The following is a 20,124-nucleotide window of genomic DNA, read 5'->3' on the forward strand; positions in this document are numbered from 1 at the left end:
TGTGTGTGTGTGAGACTGTGTGTGTGTGAGAGACTGTGTGTGTGTGTGTGTGTGTGGGCTCGTGCCCTCCGCCGTGTCTCCTGCTGGCGGTGGCGTCGCCCGTGGCGGCGTGCCGAGCGCGCGGTGTGAGCCGTCTGATTGGCGCTGAGACGAGGTGAGAGGAAAACAGGAGGCGTGAGAGCTGGAAGCTGATTGGCTGCCTGCCGCTGCCGGAGAGAGAGAGGGAGAGAGAGGGAGAGAGACCACAGAGAGACATGAGGAGAGAGAGAGATGTGACAGAATGTTTACTGATCATTAAAAATCTGTTGTTTTTTAATGATATTTGACGAGATTAAATCTATTTACATAAATTTATGTTTTACATTTAATTTTTTTTAACATTTTACAGAATTTATTGCTCATTTTCTGTCTTTATTTTGCTCTTTATGTGCCACAATGTGAACGTGATCGTTGAATATTTGCTTCAACTGTCAAGTTTAAGAAAAATCATTCAAATAAATGTCAACTGAATGTTCGAGGTCGTTCATGTGTTGTTGAGATTCACTGGTTTCAAACTGATTACATGATCTTTGTCCATAAGAGACAGACAGAAAACAGCAAAAGTCAGCGTTGGTAATTAATAAATTGGGTCACATCAATTTAGAGTATTGTCATTAGTAACTAGGTACAAATTACAATATTTGCTTCTTAAATGTAGTAGATTAACTCAAGTAATACCCTTCACTAATTAGTACCTACATGAGTTAACATACCAATATAGGCTACGTCTTTGTCGCCTGTGGAGAAAAACACCAGACTCCCTTTAGAAAACACTCCATTTAGTGAGTTGTTCCATTTTAGCCATTTCATTGCTTCTGTTCGGGTCGGATTTTGTTGGATTAGTCGTCAATTAAAATGAAGTCATTACTTGTGTTATTTACTTTATAATTTAATCAACTTGGTGATTTTACATCAAACCGTCAACCCACTAGCTACTTTCTTTCTCACCTGTGGAGATTAAACACCAGACTCCCTTTAAAAAACACTTAATTTAGTGAGTTGCTGAGTTAGGAGACACGTTATAAACTTTGTGAAACACTGTCTCTGACTCCTTCTTCAATAGTTGGGCCTCCTTGTAAATTCGGCAGCCATTACACATGAAGATTTCTCTTCCTTGTGTAGAAAAACGTCATACCCGTTGCTGATACCAGGTGTGAGTGACGGCTGGTCCCTTGCGACCTGCTCTGATTTCCGAACAAAAACCTCGGAGCTCGTTCTTCTGTCCAACATGAGCACAGAGCGCCACCTGGTGGCGGACAGGGGGACGCACACAGGTGCTACCATGATCACCTGACCACTGTTTTCTTTCTGCCTCAAACATTGAGCGTCTGTGAAGCTCCACCGGACAAACCCGCCGTGTTTGACCCAGGCTGCCGCAGAGCTCCTTCCGGCTCCAGCACCGGGCTCACCGTGAGGAGGCAGCGGGTACGTCCGCCGAGCTGCTAGCTGCTAGCTGTTAGCTGTAGCCTCCTCCGTGGTACCTCCACGGCTCATGCTAACTGTTCACGTTGCTACACATAGCCGTAACGCTACCTGGCGGTTAGTTAATGACAGCTGACGGTTTAATGAGGTCCTGCAAGCAATAATTAATAAATCATTGATTGACGGATCACTTGAAGTAAAGACGGAGACAGAATGAAGCTGATGTCTTGTTCAGTAGCTACAAAGTAGCATTAACATGAGTGTAAAGTTAGCTAACGTGCTAGCCACTTGTTAGCCACTTTAACCGTCGTGGTGGTTAATGGCGGTTTAACTTACACCGTCACTGTAGCGCGAGTAACTGGAAACTGATCAAATTAGTGATTAGAATGATCGATATGATCAGATGGTATCAGTAAATTGCGTGCAGCCATTTAGCCGTTATCAGGCGTTGGTGGTATAGTGGTTAGCATAGCTGCCTTCCAAGCAGTTGACCCGGGTTCGATTCCCGGCCAACGCAGATGTTTTTGCACCGACTGGATTGAAGGCTGCAAGTGTTTTACACAATATCAAGACATTAGCCAATTATTAACAGCTGATTGAAAAAACATACGAAATATTGATAAATTATATTTAAAGGTTAATAACAAAAACTACTCTTCCTCTCAGAATGGGGTCTTATTGGGTCTTGAAAACCTGAAAGACAGCTCAGTAGAATTACAGTAAATTGTACCACTGCTGTGTGTAACAGTGAATTTACAAGAGGTGAAATAGGTGGACGAGGTGAAGTGGTGTTGAGTGATTACTGTTCAATATTTGAGCTGAAAATAAGTGAAGCAAGCACGCAAACTTCTCTCGTTGCTTCTTCCTACAGCGCCTGAATGAGTCGGTCGTGAGCTCTGTGTGTGTGTGTGTGTGTGTGTGTGTGTGTGTGTGTGTGTGTGTGTAGACATGGGGAGGTATTTCCACAGCGAGGTGCACATTAAGAGTCCGTGGCATCAGGTGGTGGCGGCCTTCTGGCAGCGCTACCCGAACCCGTACAGGTGAGACCAGCCTGTTTGGTGAATCAGCATCGACATGTTTTCTTTTCCTTGTTGTTAAAAGTCAGATGTTGTTGGATCCAGTTGATCTATATTTGATCCACAGATGATGTCATATATATGTACATATACAAGTGTGTGTTCTGTGTCTCTGTTTGTGTCTCAGCGCTCATGTCCTCACCGAGGACGTCCTGTACCGTGAGGTCACCCCCAGCAACCACCTGTTGTCACGGCGACTGCTGACCAAGACCAATCGGCTGCCGGGCTGGGCGGAGCGCGTCTTCCCCGCTCACATGGCGCGGGCCGTCTACGTCCTGGAGGACTCCATCGTCGACCCGCAAACACACACACTCAGCACCAAGACCTGGAACCTCAACCACAACACACTGATGGTCAGAGCGTCACCACTTTGTTTACTTCCTGTTAGCAACGCAGGCTAACTGTCGCAAATAAGATATATTTGATAACAGAAACAGTGTTTAACGTGATTGACTAACAACATCTGCGATAGACTGCTGGAGAACGAGGCCGTCCACAGTGTTTAATTTAAATGTTGAATGTTTTACTTTGTTCGATGGTAATTTAAACGTTGTGTCTCTCAGACGGTGGTGGAGCGCTGTTTGTTTGAGGAGGACGGCAGTCAGCCATCTTGGACCAAACTGAGGCGGGAGGCCTTTATTTCCTCGGCTGTTTATGGCCTGGCCCGGCCCATACAGGTACGACCACGAGTGATCCAGTGACCACGACGTCACCAGACTCCATTAACAAATGTGGTGATTTTAAGAGTTGTTGAGTTAAAACAAACTTTATAACGTAGTAAAATTGTGTCTCTGACAGATTGTAACTGATTGTGTCCTTGTTGTAAATTCAGCATCAAATGTGATACATGAAGTCAACTGTCAACCACAATTTCACCAGACTCCCTTAACAAATCAGCTGATTTTAGGAGTTGTTGAGTAGCGTAAAGCTTTATAAACATAATGAAACTGTCTCTGACAGATTCTGAATCATTGTGTTCTTCTTGTAAATTCAGCATTAAATATAATACATGAAGCCAACTTTTATCCACAACATCACCAGACTCCATTAACAAATGTGGTGATTTTAAGTGTTGTTGAGTTAAAACAAACTTTATGAACATTATGAAACTGTGTGTGTGACAGATTGTAACTCATTGTGTCCTTGTTGTACATTCAGCATTAAATCTTTCAGCTGAAGTTGTTTGTCTCCTTGTAAAAAGTGTCAGTTTGTGGCAGCATGTCTGTACCAGCCTGTCTGCTTCTGTGTCTAAAGTGCTAAAGTCTTACCTGCCAACATTGATCAGCTGTTTGAACACACTGTTTACACTGATTTCACCATTTACACTCCATTTATGAAAGAAGAAACATGTTATTGATCTAAACATGTCACATGTTACAAAGACACTAAACAGTAACAATATAGGCTACTTCTTTGTCCCCGTGGAGAAAGTCCCCAGACTCCCTTAACAAATGTGTCAGTTTAGTGAGTTGTTGAGTTGGAGACACTTTATAAACTCTGTGAAACTCTGTCTCTGACTCATTCTGCATTATTTGGACCTTCTTGTTCATTCAGCAAATGTTCTACATGAACTTCTTTCTGTCTTTGAGTAGAAACATGGAGTCTGTGTGTCTGTGTGAGATGTTTATCTGCAGACTGAGAGAGGAGCTGAGATCTGAACTCTTTGTGTCTCTCCTCCAGGAGTTCGGTCTCGCCCGGTTCAAAAGTAACCAGGTCAAAGCCATGAAGGGTCTGGAGTACGCACTGTCCAAGATACAGAGTAAGGAACACACAAACATCCGGACCAGACTTCAGGTCATTTGAGGTCGTTCTTATCTGATGAGTTTGGTTTCTGGTTTTGTTATTTCCATGTTTTTGTATGAGTATCTGTTTGACGAGCCGACCAGAAGATAAATGTGTAAAAAAACAAATATAAAGTGCCTGGTTGTTGTTTTTATTAAAGCAGCTGACCCCCCTGCTCATCTCCATGGCGACCAGGGAGAGACTTCAGAGAAGCACAAGCCCCTCCCACCACAGGCCACGCCCACCCCTACCCAGAAGCCCAAGCAGTTCGTCTGACCTGCGGTCGTCCGAGGAGAACATGAAGCAGAAAGTAATAAATATCATCGGCTCAGTCGTCCTGTGAACTACAATCAATCCCAGGATTCTTTGGGAGTGATTCTGTTAAATAATCCTTTTATTTTATTTGATTAATTTCTGTTTTTATTCTTCGCTACGTAAAGTTTTAAACATCAAGTTTTTTATTTTTGTTTAAAAGGATAAAAGATGTATGAGTTTTTCTAATAATCTATTTTAGGACACTATTATTAAGTTATTTTCTGTTTTTGTAGTCCTCGTTTTTATATTTTTATATAAAGTTTTCTTAATTTTGACTTATTTTAATGTATAATAATCATTTATTTGTTGTTTCATCTCTTGAAAGGACATTTTTCTAGAATCTTCTTTGTCCTCTCATGTCGTCTGTAACTGCTGCATGCTGAAAGGTTCAATATGAAAGAATTTTAGGTGAAAACATGAAAAAATAACTAAAATAATCAACAGAATGTGAAGACAAAGACATACTGAAGTTAGCATGCTAACCAGCTAGCCCGCTCCTGTACTAGAAATGTAAACACAAACTCTACCCATGCACCAAGTGTAGCCTGCTAGCTGCACAGCTAACTGAGTTAACTAGCTGTTAGCAGCTACAGTTAGCAGCAGTTACCGAGTGATGTGTTTGTTCTCTGATGGTTTGAAATCGACAGGTGGGGAATTCTTACATGTTGAACGTGAATGAATTTGTTTGTTTGGGTTATTTTCTGAATTTGTGTCATGAAATTACGGTGGCCCTGAAAGGACACAGCACTGAAATTTAAGAAAACACATGCAAAAAGACAAAACACAAGCAAATTGAGAAAACATTTTCATGAATTTGACAACACATGGGCAGCATTTAGAAAACGTGCTGCAAAGACCACAACACAACACATTAGAAAAACGCGCTGCAAATAGACCGCAACACAACGGAAGTGTTTCCAGAGGACACTTAAAAGTGATGCACATGTCCGGACACGCTTGTTGTTGACGCAGATTTTGAGTCACACCAGTATTAAACTGCGGTCAAACCAGCCGTCACTCCGATCTCCGTGGTCAAATCAGCCGCACTTAAATTTCAAGTGTACAAGTATTCTCAGCAGTACGGTAAATGCGGAGAAACAGCGTATATGCTTCCGGTTTTCAAAGTAAAGGTATTAAAACAGTAAGCTATATATTGAACCTACATTTCAAATAAAATATGTTACATTAAAGTGTTTCATGCGCTCATGATGAATAAAAAACACGTATTATCATTCTTTTCTACTGCACCAGTGTGGAGAAATGCCAAAATAAAAGTCCTATATTTATAGCTGCAGATTGCATGTTTTCTTATGTTTGACATACTATAAAAACACATTACTCAATAATTCCTGGCCATGGGTGGTATGTATGACTTCTGCACATAGAAGACTACAACTATACTTGATATCAAGCATTTTACTGCACTACTGTGGAGAAATTCAACAATAAAAGTCCCATATTTATAGCTGGAGATTGCATATTTGAGGTACTGTAAAGGCACTTTGCTCAATAATTCCTGGCTATGGGTGGTATATCTGACTTCCACACATGTAAGACTACAAGCATATTTGATATCAAGCATTTTTACTGCACCAGTGTGGAGAAATTATAATTATAATTACTTACACCTGGAGATTGTCTTAGATGTGTAGAAGTCAAATATACCATCCATAGCCAGGAATTATTGAGCAAAGTGCTTTTACAGTAGCTTAAATATGGTCAAATATGCAATCTCCAGGTATAAATATGGGAATTTTAGTGTTGAATTTCTACACAGTCGTGCCGTAAAAGTGCTTGATATCAAGTATAGTTGTAGTGTTCTATGTGAATTATTAAGCAATGTGTTTTTTCAGTAGCTCAAATATATGAAAATATGTCACGTGGAGGTACAAATGTGGAATTTTATTGTTGAATTTCTCCACATTGGTGCAGTAAAAATGCTTGATATCAAGTATGGTTGTAGTCAATTATGTGTAGAAGTCAAATATACCACCCATGTCAAGGAATTATTGAGTAATGTGTTTTTAAAGTACGTCAAACATAAGAAAACATGCAATCTGCAGGTATAAATATGGGACTTTTATTTTGGCATTTCTCCACACTGGAGCAGTAAAAAAAAATCATAATAGATGTTTTTTATTCATCATGGGCGCATGAAACACTTTAATGTAACATATTTTATCTGAAATGTAGGTTCGATATATAGCTTACTGTTCTTAATACCTTTATTTTGAAAACCGGAAGCAAATACGCTGTTTCTCCGCATTTACCTTAATGCTGATAATACTTGTATAGTGGTGTGACTCAAAACCTGCGTCAACAACAAGCGTGTCCGGACATGTGCGTCACTTTTCAATGTCCTCTGGAAACACTTCCATTGTGTTGTGGTCTCTGCAGCATGTTTTCTAAATGCTGCGCATGTGTTGTCAAATTGATGAAAATGTTTTCTCAATTTGCTTGTGTTTTGTCTTTTTGCATGCGTTTTCTTAAGTTGGAGTGCTGTGACCTTTCAGGGCCACCATATGAAATAGTTTCATGTCTGTTCATGAACGTTTTCAGATCACAGCCGTCAGTTTAGATCCACAGATGTTTTGTTAGACGCATGTTTCAAACTGTCCCCAGATCAGATGCATCATCAGCTCCATCGTTAGATCCTCACAATAAACTTTATTAGTTGTAATATTTATGTCCTGGTTGATTGGGGGTCAATAAACATCATAGATAGGCTGTTTTTTTTTTAAATAAATTAACATAATATATTAATTTAACATCCATCTGATTCCACTCTTGAACTAATGCTGCATTCAAGTGCTGCTCGGATGATCCCACTTCACAGGTTACGGAGTCGTTCTGCTGACTTCTAGTGTTCACGTGCATTGGAAACTGGAAGCAACTTGGACGATGTTTAAACAACATGTTGAGTGATGTTTCCAGTATTTTAGAGACAAAGAAGATAAACGGAAACATCATGTTACTATCAACAGACCGTTTACTTACGTCCGTCATGATGTTGACTCTGAACCTCATGTACAAATATTTTCTCTGACTTTCCGACTCAAGGATACAAAATACTTTCTTCTGATTAGTCCGACACCACATGAACTCTGAAAGTCTTTTAGATGCTTCCTGCTTTAGTAAATTCATCCCTTCAACACATCCATAGCACCTGATAAAAATACGTTAGCTACTGAACAACATAAGTTTAGTTATTACAGAATTGTCACCAAGATGTTTAGAAAGAAAACGTAGTCAAATTATTTATTTTATTTTATTTATTAGTATTTAAGTTTGTGTACAAAATGCAGGGAAATTAAGTTTCTTTCAATGTTACGCCCCTGATCTAGAGGAATCAGAGACATAGCATGATGTGCTGCTCCCCATTCTTCCCACTCCCAAGAAGGCCAGTGTCACAGGAACTTAAAGGTAGTGTTTTATTTTTGCTTCATAGGGAGTAAAGGCCAAAACAACTAACAAAATCATCCATCTCCCTACCTTCCCTATACAAAACAAAAGTATTAACCAAAAGACAATCTCTTACCTAACTCCTAAATTAGGGAAAACAGGAGAAAAAGGGTTAAAGAAAAGTCTTCTCCCTTCTACTGGGCTACCACACACAATTTTCTAAGCGTACAAATTTACAAAAGACTCAGGTTGACAATTACACTAAGTTTCACAAAACACAAACTCAAAATCCTAAACAAGCTAGACACTGGTCCCAGTTGGATGTGGGTGAATGGTTGGAGAGGGAGACTGCAGTCAGCCGGTGGTTCAAAATGGGCTCCTCTCCCTCCTCTGACCAATCCTGGAGCAGCAATCAAGCATCTCCAGCCAATCAGCAGGTCCAACCTGCTATCAATCATTCACACACACTCAGAGCAGACTACTCGCACACTTGGAGGAGGAGGGACAGAGCAGCATCATATATATATATATATATATACACACACAAAATAATAATGACCCAGGGTCATAACATCAATCAAATTGAATCAAACACCATTTGTACAGCACTTTTTAAACAAATCAATCTGCAGTTGTGTTTAATAATAAAACACGGGACTGATGCATAACATGACAGCAATAAGATATAGGAAGCTAAGAAAATGAAATGAAAAGAATAAAAGATAATATAAGCAAAACAAAATAACAAACATTAGAATATGAAATACAAATGTAATAAAATATAGTATATAATAATAAATAGAACTAATTGAATAAATAAAGACTGAAAACCAAGAAATGTATAGATTATAGGTATATATTGTTTTTTTGTTTACATCAATGTCACACAAAACAATTATTGGATGATACAAACAGACGATAAGCTAAAAACGCGGACAACAAAGCTGAATGCAAAAAGGTTAAAACAAAATCAAACAGTAAAAGTACCGTTCCTCCCTTCTGAAACCCTACAACAACCAGAACCTCCTGCACTGGACCAATAAATCCTCCTGCTGATGGGTGACCGCGAGGTGGGCGGGGCCTTTGTTTCTGGAGTCCATTTTGAAAAAGTAAGCAGTAAAGCAGCTAGCTGGTAGCAAACAATATGGTGTGAGCAGCAGTCAGTGAGTGTAGTAGTGCAGAGAACGATTAGAAACAAACACTGCTGACCAGGTGGATGTCCTTTAATCACATAAGAGTTTTCAGTTAATATTTTCAATGCCTTATTATCCAACTGTCTATGTTTATGAAACTGACCACTTAACATTACAATTCTTAACTGGTTATTACACCAGGCCAAAACTTTATATACTCAACCAACTTCAGTCCATTTTCCCAATTTCCATTTGCTTATGTCCTTTTTTTGTTGAATTAACTTTACTCATATCTTGATCTTCTGAAGGTCAACACACACAAAATATACACAATACTGTTTGTTTGATGAATTAATGTCAACTCTAGTTTTGATCGCTTTGATCAGTTAATTTCTGGAACTTTGAAATGACATTTTGTGTAACAGCTCGTGCAGGGACTTGACTTTAGTTGAGATTTATTTATCCACAACAGTATTAAAACATAATGGTTGCCCATGTCTGGTATGAAAATAAAAATAAATGATTTATGTGAAAAGACACTTGGAAGACATGGATTTTATTTGGCAGATGATTTGAACATTTATGTCAAAGTTAGTTGATGGCAAGTAACATTTTGTCTTTGCATCTAACAATTTGCATTTACTAAAATTGGGTGCGAAAGTAAATATGAAACTGTAATGTTACATGAGGGTATGGACAAACTGCACACATTTTATGGTTCGTTCCTTGTTTTGTTTCGGAACATTTAAAGCTAGAGAAGGTAGTTTCTTAAGAAATTGCAGTTGTGAATTGCTGTTTCTGTGCTTGAGCACAAATTGCTAATTCACATAAATAAATCTGACTCAGCACACAGATTTTAAACTAGCACTAAACAAGTTTTTTGCTTTTACTCATTATTTACATGTAATGGCTCTAGAATAATTACACCGTCTGCATTTAAATTTGGTTCCCTATTAACTTTCATTGCTTTCACTATGCTCTTTAGTCTGCCACTGACATTTATTATATTTAACATTTATATTTAAATGTAACGTCTATATTTGGATTTAACATTTATATTTATATTTAACATTTAGATTTGAATGTAACATTTAGATATGGATGATATTAATATTTAACATTTATAATTATATTTATCATTTAGATTGAAATTTAACATTTAGATTTAAATTTAACATTTAGATTTGGATTTAACATTTATAATTATATTTATCATTTAGATTTAAATTTAACATTTATATTTATATTTAACATTTATATTTAACATTTATATTTATATTTAACATTTTGATTTAAATATAACATTTGGATTTAACATCTATATTTAACATTTATAATTATATTCAAAATGTACCATTTAGATTTAAATTTAAATTGAGATTTATATTAAACATTTATATTTAACATGTAGATCTAAATTTAACATTTATATCATATTTTACATTTATATTTAACATTTATATTTAACATTTATATTTAACATTTATATTTAACATTTAGATTTAGGTTTAACATTTATATTTTACATTGACATAATACTTTTACAAGAGAAGTAAATATCAGTTCCACAGTAAAGCCACCACAGCACTCGGTAGCTTTTACTTTGGTACTTCCAGTGACAGTATGAATGTGCATATTAGCATAATATTTAGTTTCACCATGACATTATATTTAACATTTAGCATTTATATTTAAATTTAACATTTATATTCATATTTAACATTTAAATTTAGATTTAACATTTAGATTTAATATTTAACATTTTAATTTTTTTTATTTAGATTTAACATTGACATTATATTTTTACAAGTGAAGTAAGTATCACAAAGTTGCTGTAAATCTGGTCAAAAGTAACATAAAAAAATCTGTGTTTTAATGGGGTTTGTTGCTAAATGTGGCGAAAAGTTGCTGTTTATTTTAGCATACTCAACTTTACAATCGGCGCCCTGTACATCAGGAGCTGACCCTGCAATCTGACCTCGCTTTGGAAAATTCATGTGAAAAGGAAGTTTGCCTGACATCATCTTTATAAATGTTTTGACTAAAACTTCAAAACCTTTTTCCAATTTTACACTGCTTTAGTTGTTGTTTGAAATAACTTACATGTGTGTGGGTCATCTGACTGTCAACACAAAATATACACAATATTGTATGTCAGATGTAAATAATGCCATTTCAAATCAATTTGGGGTCTTGGGTCGGCTGAATGGAGCCTTTTTTCCGTGTTTTTTGGTTGTTTATTTGTCATTTGAAATCAAGTCTCCAGCTACTTAAATTGGTTAGGAGAAAGCTGCAAGTCTGTTTTGCTGTGAAGCTCCATCTGACATACAATGTTGTGTATATTTTGTGTTGACAGTCAGATGACCCACAAACAAAACTAAAGCAGTGTAAAATTGGAAAAAAAAAGGTTTTGGAGCCATCTGTGAATCTAGTGGCTATATATCAATTAAAGCTTAACTGAAAATAATCATAAATGTCATTTTCATGAAATTTAATCTTCAATCAAGTTCAAAAACATATTTTCTTAATGATGTTGGTCCATAACAATATTTATATTTTATGGAAACCCCTGTCTGCCAGGAAAAATATTAATCAAGAAAGTAACAATACACTTGAGTCAAATGTACTTGGTTGAAATTTTTATTTAGTTTGATTAGGTGGAAGAAAAAAACAGTCATTGAAGATCTTTCTCTTCTGATTAACATTTCTTCCCCAAACTGCATAGTACACCTTTAAAGCAATGAGTACAGATAATAAGTAGAATTAAAGTAGTGAGTTTAATTAGAGAGTATGTTTCTGTACAAGTGACCTTTAGGCAATAAGGTTTAACTTTGTTTTACAGTACATTAATAAGGGTAATAATCCATACTCTGTATCAAATCACACAAAAATGTACACTGTACTATACAATGCCATAGTAGACCCAAAATATACTATACTTACACACAATTATACCAAATGATACTCTTATTATAAACCAAATATTAAATCCTAATCCTAATACACAATTAGACACTATTTTACTTACTGCCAAATAATACTGTATTTAGACACATTTAGTGCTACACACATGGTCCTACGGCCATTTTAATTAGACGAAATAGGCTGTAATTGGATGAATGTAATGCTATATTTCTAATATTCAGACAAATGATACATTTACATAGGATAATAATAGTTTCTCATTGAATAAAAACTGTACTCTGAAATAAAGTCAAAACAAATAGGTCCACATTTGGTATTTAAGGTTAATTTGGTCAAATTTTAAGTATTAAGAACTGCACTTCAAAATAAAGTGAAATCTCATATTAATTTCCTAACTATCATAACACTTATTAGACTTTCTTCAAGGTTAATTTGCAATTAATTACAACAGTTAATTACAACAGAACCCTACCGCAAAAAAAGCACAATCCATCTTAATTTTCTACCCGTAACACTTTTGATTATTAGCTGTGATGATAACAGTTAGTAATCCGTTTAATCCCTGCATAAGTGAGTGACATCTGATTATACTTTTGCAACATCAAAGCCTCTTTCACTGCCAGAAATCCACCAGTTTGATTTATTTTAGAGCTACATTATGTGAAGACCATCCAAATGAGCCTCGCATTAAACATAAGCCATGCTATCACCTAGCAAAACTGTCGATTTAAGACCTTATAACTCTTCATGGTGTTTAGCTCCACCTGACTCTGAATTCTCGAGCCCACCATTGTTAATATTCGTAGCTGCCCTGATGGCAGATTTCATAGCTGTCTCGATCCAGGCGTGAGGGAAGGCCGTGTGTTCACCAGCAAAGTGCACTCTGCCTTCTCTTCTGAAGAGCTCCTTGGAGTACTCTAAATGTTGATAGGGTGTGAAGAGAGCGAAGGCACCCAAGCTGTAAGGATCTAAGCTCCACCTCTTTACCACAACCCCTGTGCAGAGATCCCTGACACGCTCACCGTGGATTTTCACTAAATCTCTCAGAGCCAGCTCTTTCAAGTCTTCATCGCTCGCACCTGCGAAGAGGAGGGAGTCATCAGACCAGGTGTAGGAGGCCAGGAGGACACCAATTTTGTCATTTTCTGGGAAACTGTGGCTGGGGTAGTAGATGAAACGAGAGGGCCCATCAGTGATGCTCTTCCCTCCTTGGATTCCATTCTCCTTCCAGAACTTCTCGCTGAAAGTTAGGATGATTTTAGTGGAGCTGTCGTAGTGGACTGCCCTCAGTGCCACCATCTTTTCGATGCGAAGTGGGGGATAAAACTCCATGTAAAGGGCTGCTTTGGCTGTGGTTGTTACCAAGACGAAATCGGCAAGAAGGCCATACATTGCATCAGACTGTTGATACTCAACAAATACACCTTCATTTGATTGGCTGATGCGTTTGACCACAGAGTTGAGAAGAATAGGGACATCAAGTTCTTCAAGGGCTTTCTGAAAAGCTCTGGGGAGAAGGTCTGACCCACCAGTCACTTCCTTGTACCTTAATAAGAAAAGGAAAGAAGATGCTCTTATTCCTTCTTTTATGCTGTGGTTTAGTTTAAGTCATTGCCATTTACATATTAAGATGATTATGAACTGTTCAGAAGATGCAGACTGTCAGGGCAACATTGTTTGTCTCCAACTGAGATTAGTTCTATGCTGCCACTGCAAATGGGAAATAATGTCAATCAAACCACAAATCTCAGATACGATAAAGTTAACTCCATCAACCACAGTATTATCTTAGTTTTCTGGTTTTCTGTGACAACTGATATGAAAATGAAATGCAAAAACATATTGTTACCTAAAATGTATAAAATGGTGTCATCTGCAAAGAAGTAAATGAATTCAACCCAGTGGAGACTTTTGTCACAGACTATTTGATGGCATTGACCATATTTCACTTGGATTTCCAATGTTGACTTTCATTTGAAAAAGCTGTTGGACTTTGTCTATTAGCCAGGCTAATAGACAAAGATGTCTGGATTGCATAACCTGCAATAACATGTTTTGAACCTCAGAGATCGAATATCACCCAGCATTCAACTAGAAATCAATCAAAATATTGAAATCCTGGTTGGTGCTCATTGGGCAGTCTCCGGCAGGGGGGTTTACATCATTTGTTACACTTTGACTAATGCGGGGAGTTGGGCCTTACTGAACGTCATCACTGATGTCAGTCTGGTCATAGATCATCTCACTCAGCGCTGTGTACATGAGGCTCTGTTCATTAAGCAGATCTCCAATCATTCTGATTGCTTCTGAACTCAGATCTCCTTCTTCTATCAGATACTCCTGTTAAAGAAAAAAAGTCATGCTGTCAGAGTGGCTCAGAAATTAGTCTTAACACCTTGTTGAGACAAAATCCTTCGCTGAAAGCTTCCCTGTAATTAGATTTTCAATCATGGAGCGATGAAGGTTTCAGCTACCACCTCTCTGTTCAACCGGTCCTACTCTTTGATTGTTGATGACTCGACACTTAGTTCATCAGCTGAGACTTCTTAACATACAAAAGCTTAAAAATACTTGCATGAAAACCTTTTTCTCAAAGATAACCTTAAGATAAAATATCAGCAATACTAATTAACAGTTTTCTGATTTCATTAGATCAGGTTGTGTTTTACCTTTACAGAATATTTATCAAATTTTTCCAGCGCAGCCGTGCAATTATGAGCCTTCACGTAATCTTTCACCTACCGAAAAGAAAAGGGAAAAGTTACAAAGTCACTAGGAAGACATTAAGATTATTCCATAATCTGAGCATTGAGGACCTTGAAGATTATGAATAAAAGAGGTCCGGGAACAGACTTTTGAGGAACACCACGTGTGATTCTCGTTCACTCGCATTCATGATTACCCATCAACACAAAGTAGTCTCTATTTTACGTTTTGCACCAAGAAAGCATGTAGCTCCTGAAAAACAAAAACAGCTATGCTGTTGTAATGTGAGGCTGTGCGACTTGTTTCTGCGTTGATCAGGACATAATGTGAAGTTTCAGGAGGATTAATCAGCAGGTTAGTTTTTTGACTCATTACTCCTCCTTTGTTTTGTCTTTTCCTCTGTTTTACGTACCTTCTGTATAGCTTGCTGAAATAGCTTGTCAGCTGACATCCCTTTCTCTTGCTTTGTCACGTTGTACTGCAGGATGTCAGGGTCTTCTTTTACAGTTTTTGTTGTCTTCAGTACCCCATTCACCAAGTAGAAGGTGTGATTGTCATCCATGATGAAATTATTGAGCTTGATATCCAGCTCGCTAATATAATGATGGACGATGCTGTTGACAACAGACCATTTTCAGAGTCAGTTCTACTGTTCCAATTGTATGACTTTTACAATAGTGTAACCTCAGAGTTTTTCGGTTCTGTCAGGTTTCTTTTTCATCTTCCATTTGAGAGATCCAGACACCGAAAAAAAACATGCTATCTGTCCCAAAAATCTAAATATTGTTTCTTTACTTTATTATCATCTATACATGTTAGTTAAAATATGTTAATAATAATTGCTTAAGAATTTGATGTCTCATAATTAAACTCTGACAAATAATAAGAATAATATCCTTCAGCATATTGGTCCACTTGCCCCCTTGGACAAACCACACTCCAGCTATCTTAGCGTCATATTTGATCCTCTCCTGAATTTCGCACATCAAAAGACTGGTTCAATCCTGTTTCTTTCAATCAAGAAACATTTTATATTATTCACACATTCACCTTCTCTCATCTCAATTTCTGTAATTCACTTTTTACCTGCCTTAATCAAACTGCCCTGGCTCGACTTCAGCTTGTACAAAATGCAGCAGCAAGGCTGTTAACTAGAACTGATAGACAATCCCATATCACACCGATCTTAGCCTCTCTGCACTGGTTGCCAGTTAAATTTAGAATTAATTTCAAGACTCTTTTAATTGCTAACAAGGCACTAAACGGCTAAGCCTTTGTATACATCTCTGAACTTCTGACCCAATACATCACTGAATCCATTCATCAATTAATCCATATTGGTGTTGATTTTAAAGCACTTTGTAACTTGTGTTTAAAAGAATTGCTATATAAATAAAGTTTAACTGACTTACTTACTTAAGGTGGTAGTCTGAGAAGTGGCATGCTAATGTCTTTATGTAAATGCCAAACTTTAAAAATTGCATAAACTCACCGGTGAAAACCTGGGATCCGCATGGCTCCAAGTTCTGCATACCAGCCCTCTTTTTCATTCCTGTAGGTCTCCACCCGTCCTCCAACACGACCACTGGCCTCTAATATGGTTACCTGGTTACCCAAACAGATCGATACAGAGAGACACCTCTGATGCCAGTCATGGAATAATTGATCTGTCTACTACTTTTGATGTTCTACTGCTCTCGGTAACTGTCCAAACTCAAGAATGGATCCATAATAGCTGTCGGTGTCCTGGTTTCAAACTTGCAGGCTGTAAGTGTCGTTGTTTTACTGTTTGGTCCGTCCGTTGAATCAGGTGTAAGTATGTTGCTCACAAATCTGCTGACTCCCAGTCTGAGGCAATGTTGGAATATTGCAATATATTTGTAATACTGAAGGACAGTCAAAATAAATTGTGTAAATGTAAAGCCTCATTTGAAGCCAACTTAATAACAATGAGTCACTCTGATGTAACCGTTTTCAGTGTTGCTCTTTGTGTGTATACTGCAGCTCAGCTAGCGTGAACTTTGTTATCATACGAAGCACATTTTGCTTTGGGATGCTCGCTGGTACGTGTGTGTGTATTGCTGCTGTGTATAGATGTTCTTGAAAGACAAAAATGTATGTGAGAATAAAAAGTCAAACTACGGGAAGTAATTTGTTCGGCAACTTTGTGTAACTTAGATTAGCAGCAATTAGCTTGTTCACATCAGCCTGCTACATGTACTGTAGTATAAAATAGCCACTGTTAGAAAAAGTGACTAATGGTAACTGATAATAACTGTTATAATGATAAAAGTAACTTTCATCATGTTCAAAATACAGTGCCAAGAGTGATCAGATATTATGCGATATATCAAGAAAGGGACTAAGTTATCAGAAAGCCTGAAGGCCTGAAGGCCAGAGTTTCTAAGGGCTGGTGATAAGGACACAGGGAGAGCACCGATAAAAAAAAATCAACTGGTCGTGCAGTTCTGCACGTATGCCAATCTTCGCGCAGGTGCAGAAGGTAGAACGGGAATTTTCCATAGAGAAATAGTAGCGTCAGCAGAAATAAAGAAGAACAGGGATTGGTTCAGGCCATGACATCCGAGCACTCACAGTCAGTTTGTTTTTTTTCATAATCTTTTTTTGCTGGCAAATAAAGTTCTACTGCACTCAGCCTTGAAGACTCCTGGTGACTCTTTTGATCTTTGAAATCTTTTGGTTCAACTGAGAAAAGTGAAGTTGCTTTACGACTGTACCTTATGTCCGGCCTCTGCCAGTAACTTGGCGGCCGTCATGCCCGCCATGCCAGCTCCGACAATAGCAACATGATAAGATGTGCCCTTGTGTGGGAGGCCTTCCTTCACTGTGCGCAGCAGCTCATCGTAGTCTTTGTCGGTCAGACATCCAGCCAGAGTGTCTTTCAGGTTGAACTCATCAGCATGACTCTGGTACAGTGAGAGCACCAGCACACTGACCGCAACTAGAAACACACAGAACAAAATACACACTCCAACCGGAAACTATCAAAAGACATGTAACCTTCAGCGGTGCTTTATTGAGTGTATTCGAGCTGAGATTCAGGTAGACCAAATTGCTCAATGGTACTCGTTATTTTGCTTTTAGATTTCTATTTTAAATTGTGTCTTTTCATATTGTTTTGTCAACTGTGATTATCTGATATTGTTATGGCAACTATGATTATTCCATCTTTTGGACCAATAAGGATTTAATTAAAAAAAATCCTTAGTTTCAAAGTTTTCTAATTTACCAAAGTTCCTTAAATATTAAGCTTCCTCAGGCCCAAGAAATGATTGAATCATGATTCATTCATTATTTATGGCAACTTTTAATCCATCTCAATGTAATCATAGACAAATGTCACATTTTGCTCTTTCGTGAGAAATCAATTGACAATAATTTATTGGAATAGTATCAATTGTACTAGCTCTTGTTTTCCTGTATCTAGTACCAACATAAATATCACAAAATGACATACGAGGAGGAGGTTAGAGTGTCCAGTATCTCTAGCACAATATTGCTGCAAAATACTCACATAAATTCCTTTTCATGAGACGTGGATCCATCTCAGCTTTGGAAGCTTCTCTTTTTTTTGCCTGCACGGGATGTTAATGAGGAAGAGAAACAGACACATACGGTTTTTGTCCATTGTCATTTAAATGAACAACTCATTTAAGAAGTAGAAGGAAAGAAATTACATTGTATGCTGACAGAGATTGTCATGATAGTTATATTGGATGAAATGACAGATTCCTTCCTGGTTTCATTGTTCACTAGTTGTTGCAATGAGATGATCTGCAGTAATGACGTGGGCAACAAAGAATTTCACAGAGTCTTCACTTTCTTTGCTGTTGTATGTAGGTTTATCTTCAACTGACATAGCACACTGTGCAGCGCATTAAAAATACCACGACTACCAGACAAATGCTATTAACACCTTTTTCATAGGTTGGTATTCACTGTAAAAATAGAACAAAACCTAAGCAAAAAACAGTAATAGTTTTTTTTTACAATTATTTCACATGAGATCTTTTTATTACCATTATTATTAATGATAACAATATCAAATGGACTGAAAAAATCCATAAAATATGATTTTTATGACAGTGTTGAGTGTTTTTAAGAGATTAAAGTAAAGAAAGCCTATTGACCTCAAGAAACTCCTTTCACACAGCTTTCTCCACCAATGGTTAAAATGACCAGTCTGAAATCAAGTATTTTACATAATCTTTCCACAAATTGATTATCCCAAAGATGCTCTTTATTAAATTCATCATTAAAGTCTTTGATGTAAAAGTTTCAGTCTACCTGTTCCAATCAGTCTTCAGTCTGGTTTCTCAGTCCGTCGCTGGTGTTTCGATGGCAGACTGTTTTTCACAGAACTTCCCTGTAGCTGCTTTTATATTGTTCGACTGAGGGGGATGTCTTGGTCTTATCAAATTACACAGAACCTTATGGGGTGTGAAAGTTTCTCCCTTACGACAATGTAAGCAGAAATGCTCAGGAAAGTTTGGGTTTACACCCATATCAACCTGTTTCCTTGTTGGCATCAGCTTCATATGTGTGACATATCTGAGGGCACATTCCATTTAACAAGGAATCAATCTATTTTGTTTCCTTGTTTGAAGGGGTTTGGCCTGGCATTGAGCGAAGTCTTGAGCAATTTCTAAAAAAAACAAACAAAACAAACAAAAAGTGTCGACCTTTAACACCATCAGAAATAAAATGCAGCATGCTCATTGCAGTAGTAATATTAATCCAAAAACATCAGACACTGACAGTCAACATTTCACTGCACTGTGAGTACTTTTACTTTTCATACTGCAAGTGAACTTTATGATATTACTTACACACTTGGTACATACTGAGTATGAACCTGCTTTTGAGACGGTACAGTTTTGAATGCAGAAGTTTTACTTGAGTATCTTTACAGTGTGGTATTAGTATTATTACTTTTATTCAAATGAAGGATGTTAACATCATGTTCAGTCTGAGGCATTACTACCAGTTTGGGTGTTTTTATAACATATAGGTGAGTCCATGTGCACTTATTGGTGTTGTTAAAGGGTAGTTCGTTTTTTTTGAAGTGGGGTCATATAAAGTACATATCTATAGTCGATCTGTTTCCTACAATAATCAGCGATCAGCGCAGCCTCAGTTTGGAGAGAGCCGCTCCAGCCCAGACGCTCAGCTTTGTACTGCAGTGAACGGGGTTCAGCAAAAAAGAGAAATTGACCACCTAAAACAAGGCTCACCTAAAATGTTTTACATCAGTTCAAGTGTATGTTGTATAGGTAAAATTCACACCGCTTTACATCGCCGTC

At 37.5% G+C, this 20,124-nt stretch overlaps 2 protein-coding genes and 1 non-coding gene across 6 annotated transcripts; 2 read left to right on the top strand and 1 right to left on the bottom strand.

Annotated features, from left to right (window-relative positions):
• Positions 1-1,304: 1,304 nt before the first annotated feature.
• On the top strand, positions 1,305-5,980 carry LOC115590065 (PRELI domain-containing protein 1, mitochondrial-like). 3 transcript variants are annotated; one of them, XM_030431331.1, is made up of 6 exons: positions 1,305-1,464; positions 2,333-2,501; positions 2,665-2,890; positions 3,101-3,214; positions 4,218-4,296; positions 4,483-5,980. In XM_030431331.1, the coding sequence occupies exons 2-6, from the start codon at positions 2,410-2,412 to the stop codon at positions 4,593-4,595; spliced, it is 624 nt and encodes a 207-aa protein (XP_030287191.1). In that variant the 5' UTR covers positions 1,305-1,464; positions 2,333-2,409; the 3' UTR covers positions 4,596-5,980. The 3 variants fall into 3 exon arrangements, with proteins under 3 accessions (XP_030287191.1, XP_030287190.1, XP_030287189.1); XM_030431330.1 differs by having other exon boundaries at positions 1,307-1,464; positions 2,408-2,501; positions 4,480-5,980; XM_030431329.1 differs by having other exon boundaries at positions 1,308-1,464; positions 4,480-5,980.
• On the top strand, positions 1,907-1,978 carry trnag-ucc (transfer RNA glycine (anticodon UCC)). The gene has a single exon. It is a non-coding gene; the product is annotated as a tRNA-Gly (tRNA).
• Positions 5,981-11,927: 5,947 nt separating the features above from the next.
• LOC115589981 (L-amino-acid oxidase-like) lies at positions 11,928-19,317 on the bottom strand. Of its 2 annotated transcripts, XM_030431200.1 has the most exons (8): positions 19,109-19,315; positions 18,336-18,396; positions 17,539-17,762; positions 16,293-16,405; positions 15,213-15,414; positions 14,764-14,832; positions 14,298-14,434; positions 11,928-13,640 (listed from the first exon to the last, which is right to left on the bottom strand). In XM_030431200.1, the coding sequence occupies exons 2-8, from the start codon at positions 18,364-18,366 to the stop codon at positions 12,830-12,832; spliced, it is 1,587 nt and encodes a 528-aa protein (XP_030287060.1). In that variant the 5' UTR covers positions 18,367-18,396; positions 19,109-19,315; the 3' UTR covers positions 11,928-12,829. The 2 variants fall into 2 exon arrangements, with proteins under 2 accessions (XP_030287060.1, XP_030287061.1); XM_030431201.1 differs by lacking the exon at positions 14,764-14,832 and having other exon boundaries at positions 19,109-19,317.
• Between the last annotated feature and the right edge of the window lie 807 nt (positions 19,318-20,124).

The sequence above is a fragment of the Sparus aurata genome, chromosome 10, assembly GCF_900880675.1.
Source record: "Sparus aurata chromosome 10, fSpaAur1.1, whole genome shotgun sequence".
NCBI classification, from domain to species: Eukaryota; Metazoa; Chordata; class Actinopteri; order Spariformes; family Sparidae; genus Sparus; species Sparus aurata.

Coding starts and splice junctions, on each gene's coding strand:
- LOC115590065 (XM_030431330.1), top strand. CDS start 2,410: ATGGGGAGGTATTTCCACAGCGAGGTGCACATTAAGAGTCCGTGGCAT. Junction 2,502..2,664: donor CGCTACCCGAACCCGTACAG/GTGAGACCAGCC, acceptor TTTGTGTCTCAG/CGCTCATGTCCTCACCGAGG. Junction 2,891..3,100: donor TCAACCACAACACACTGATG/GTCAGAGCGTCA, acceptor TGTGTCTCTCAG/ACGGTGGTGGAGCGCTGTTT.
- LOC115589981 (XM_030431200.1), bottom strand. CDS start 18,366: ATGGATCCACGTCTCATGAAAAGGAATTTAT. Junction 17,763..18,335: donor TCTCATGAAAAGGAATTTAT/GTGAGTATTTTG, acceptor GTGTGTTTCTAG/TTGCGGTCAGTGTGCTGGTG. Junction 13,641..14,297: donor GACATCAGTGATGACGTTCA/GTAAGGCCCAAC, acceptor TTTCTTATTAAG/GTACAAGGAAGTGACTGGTG.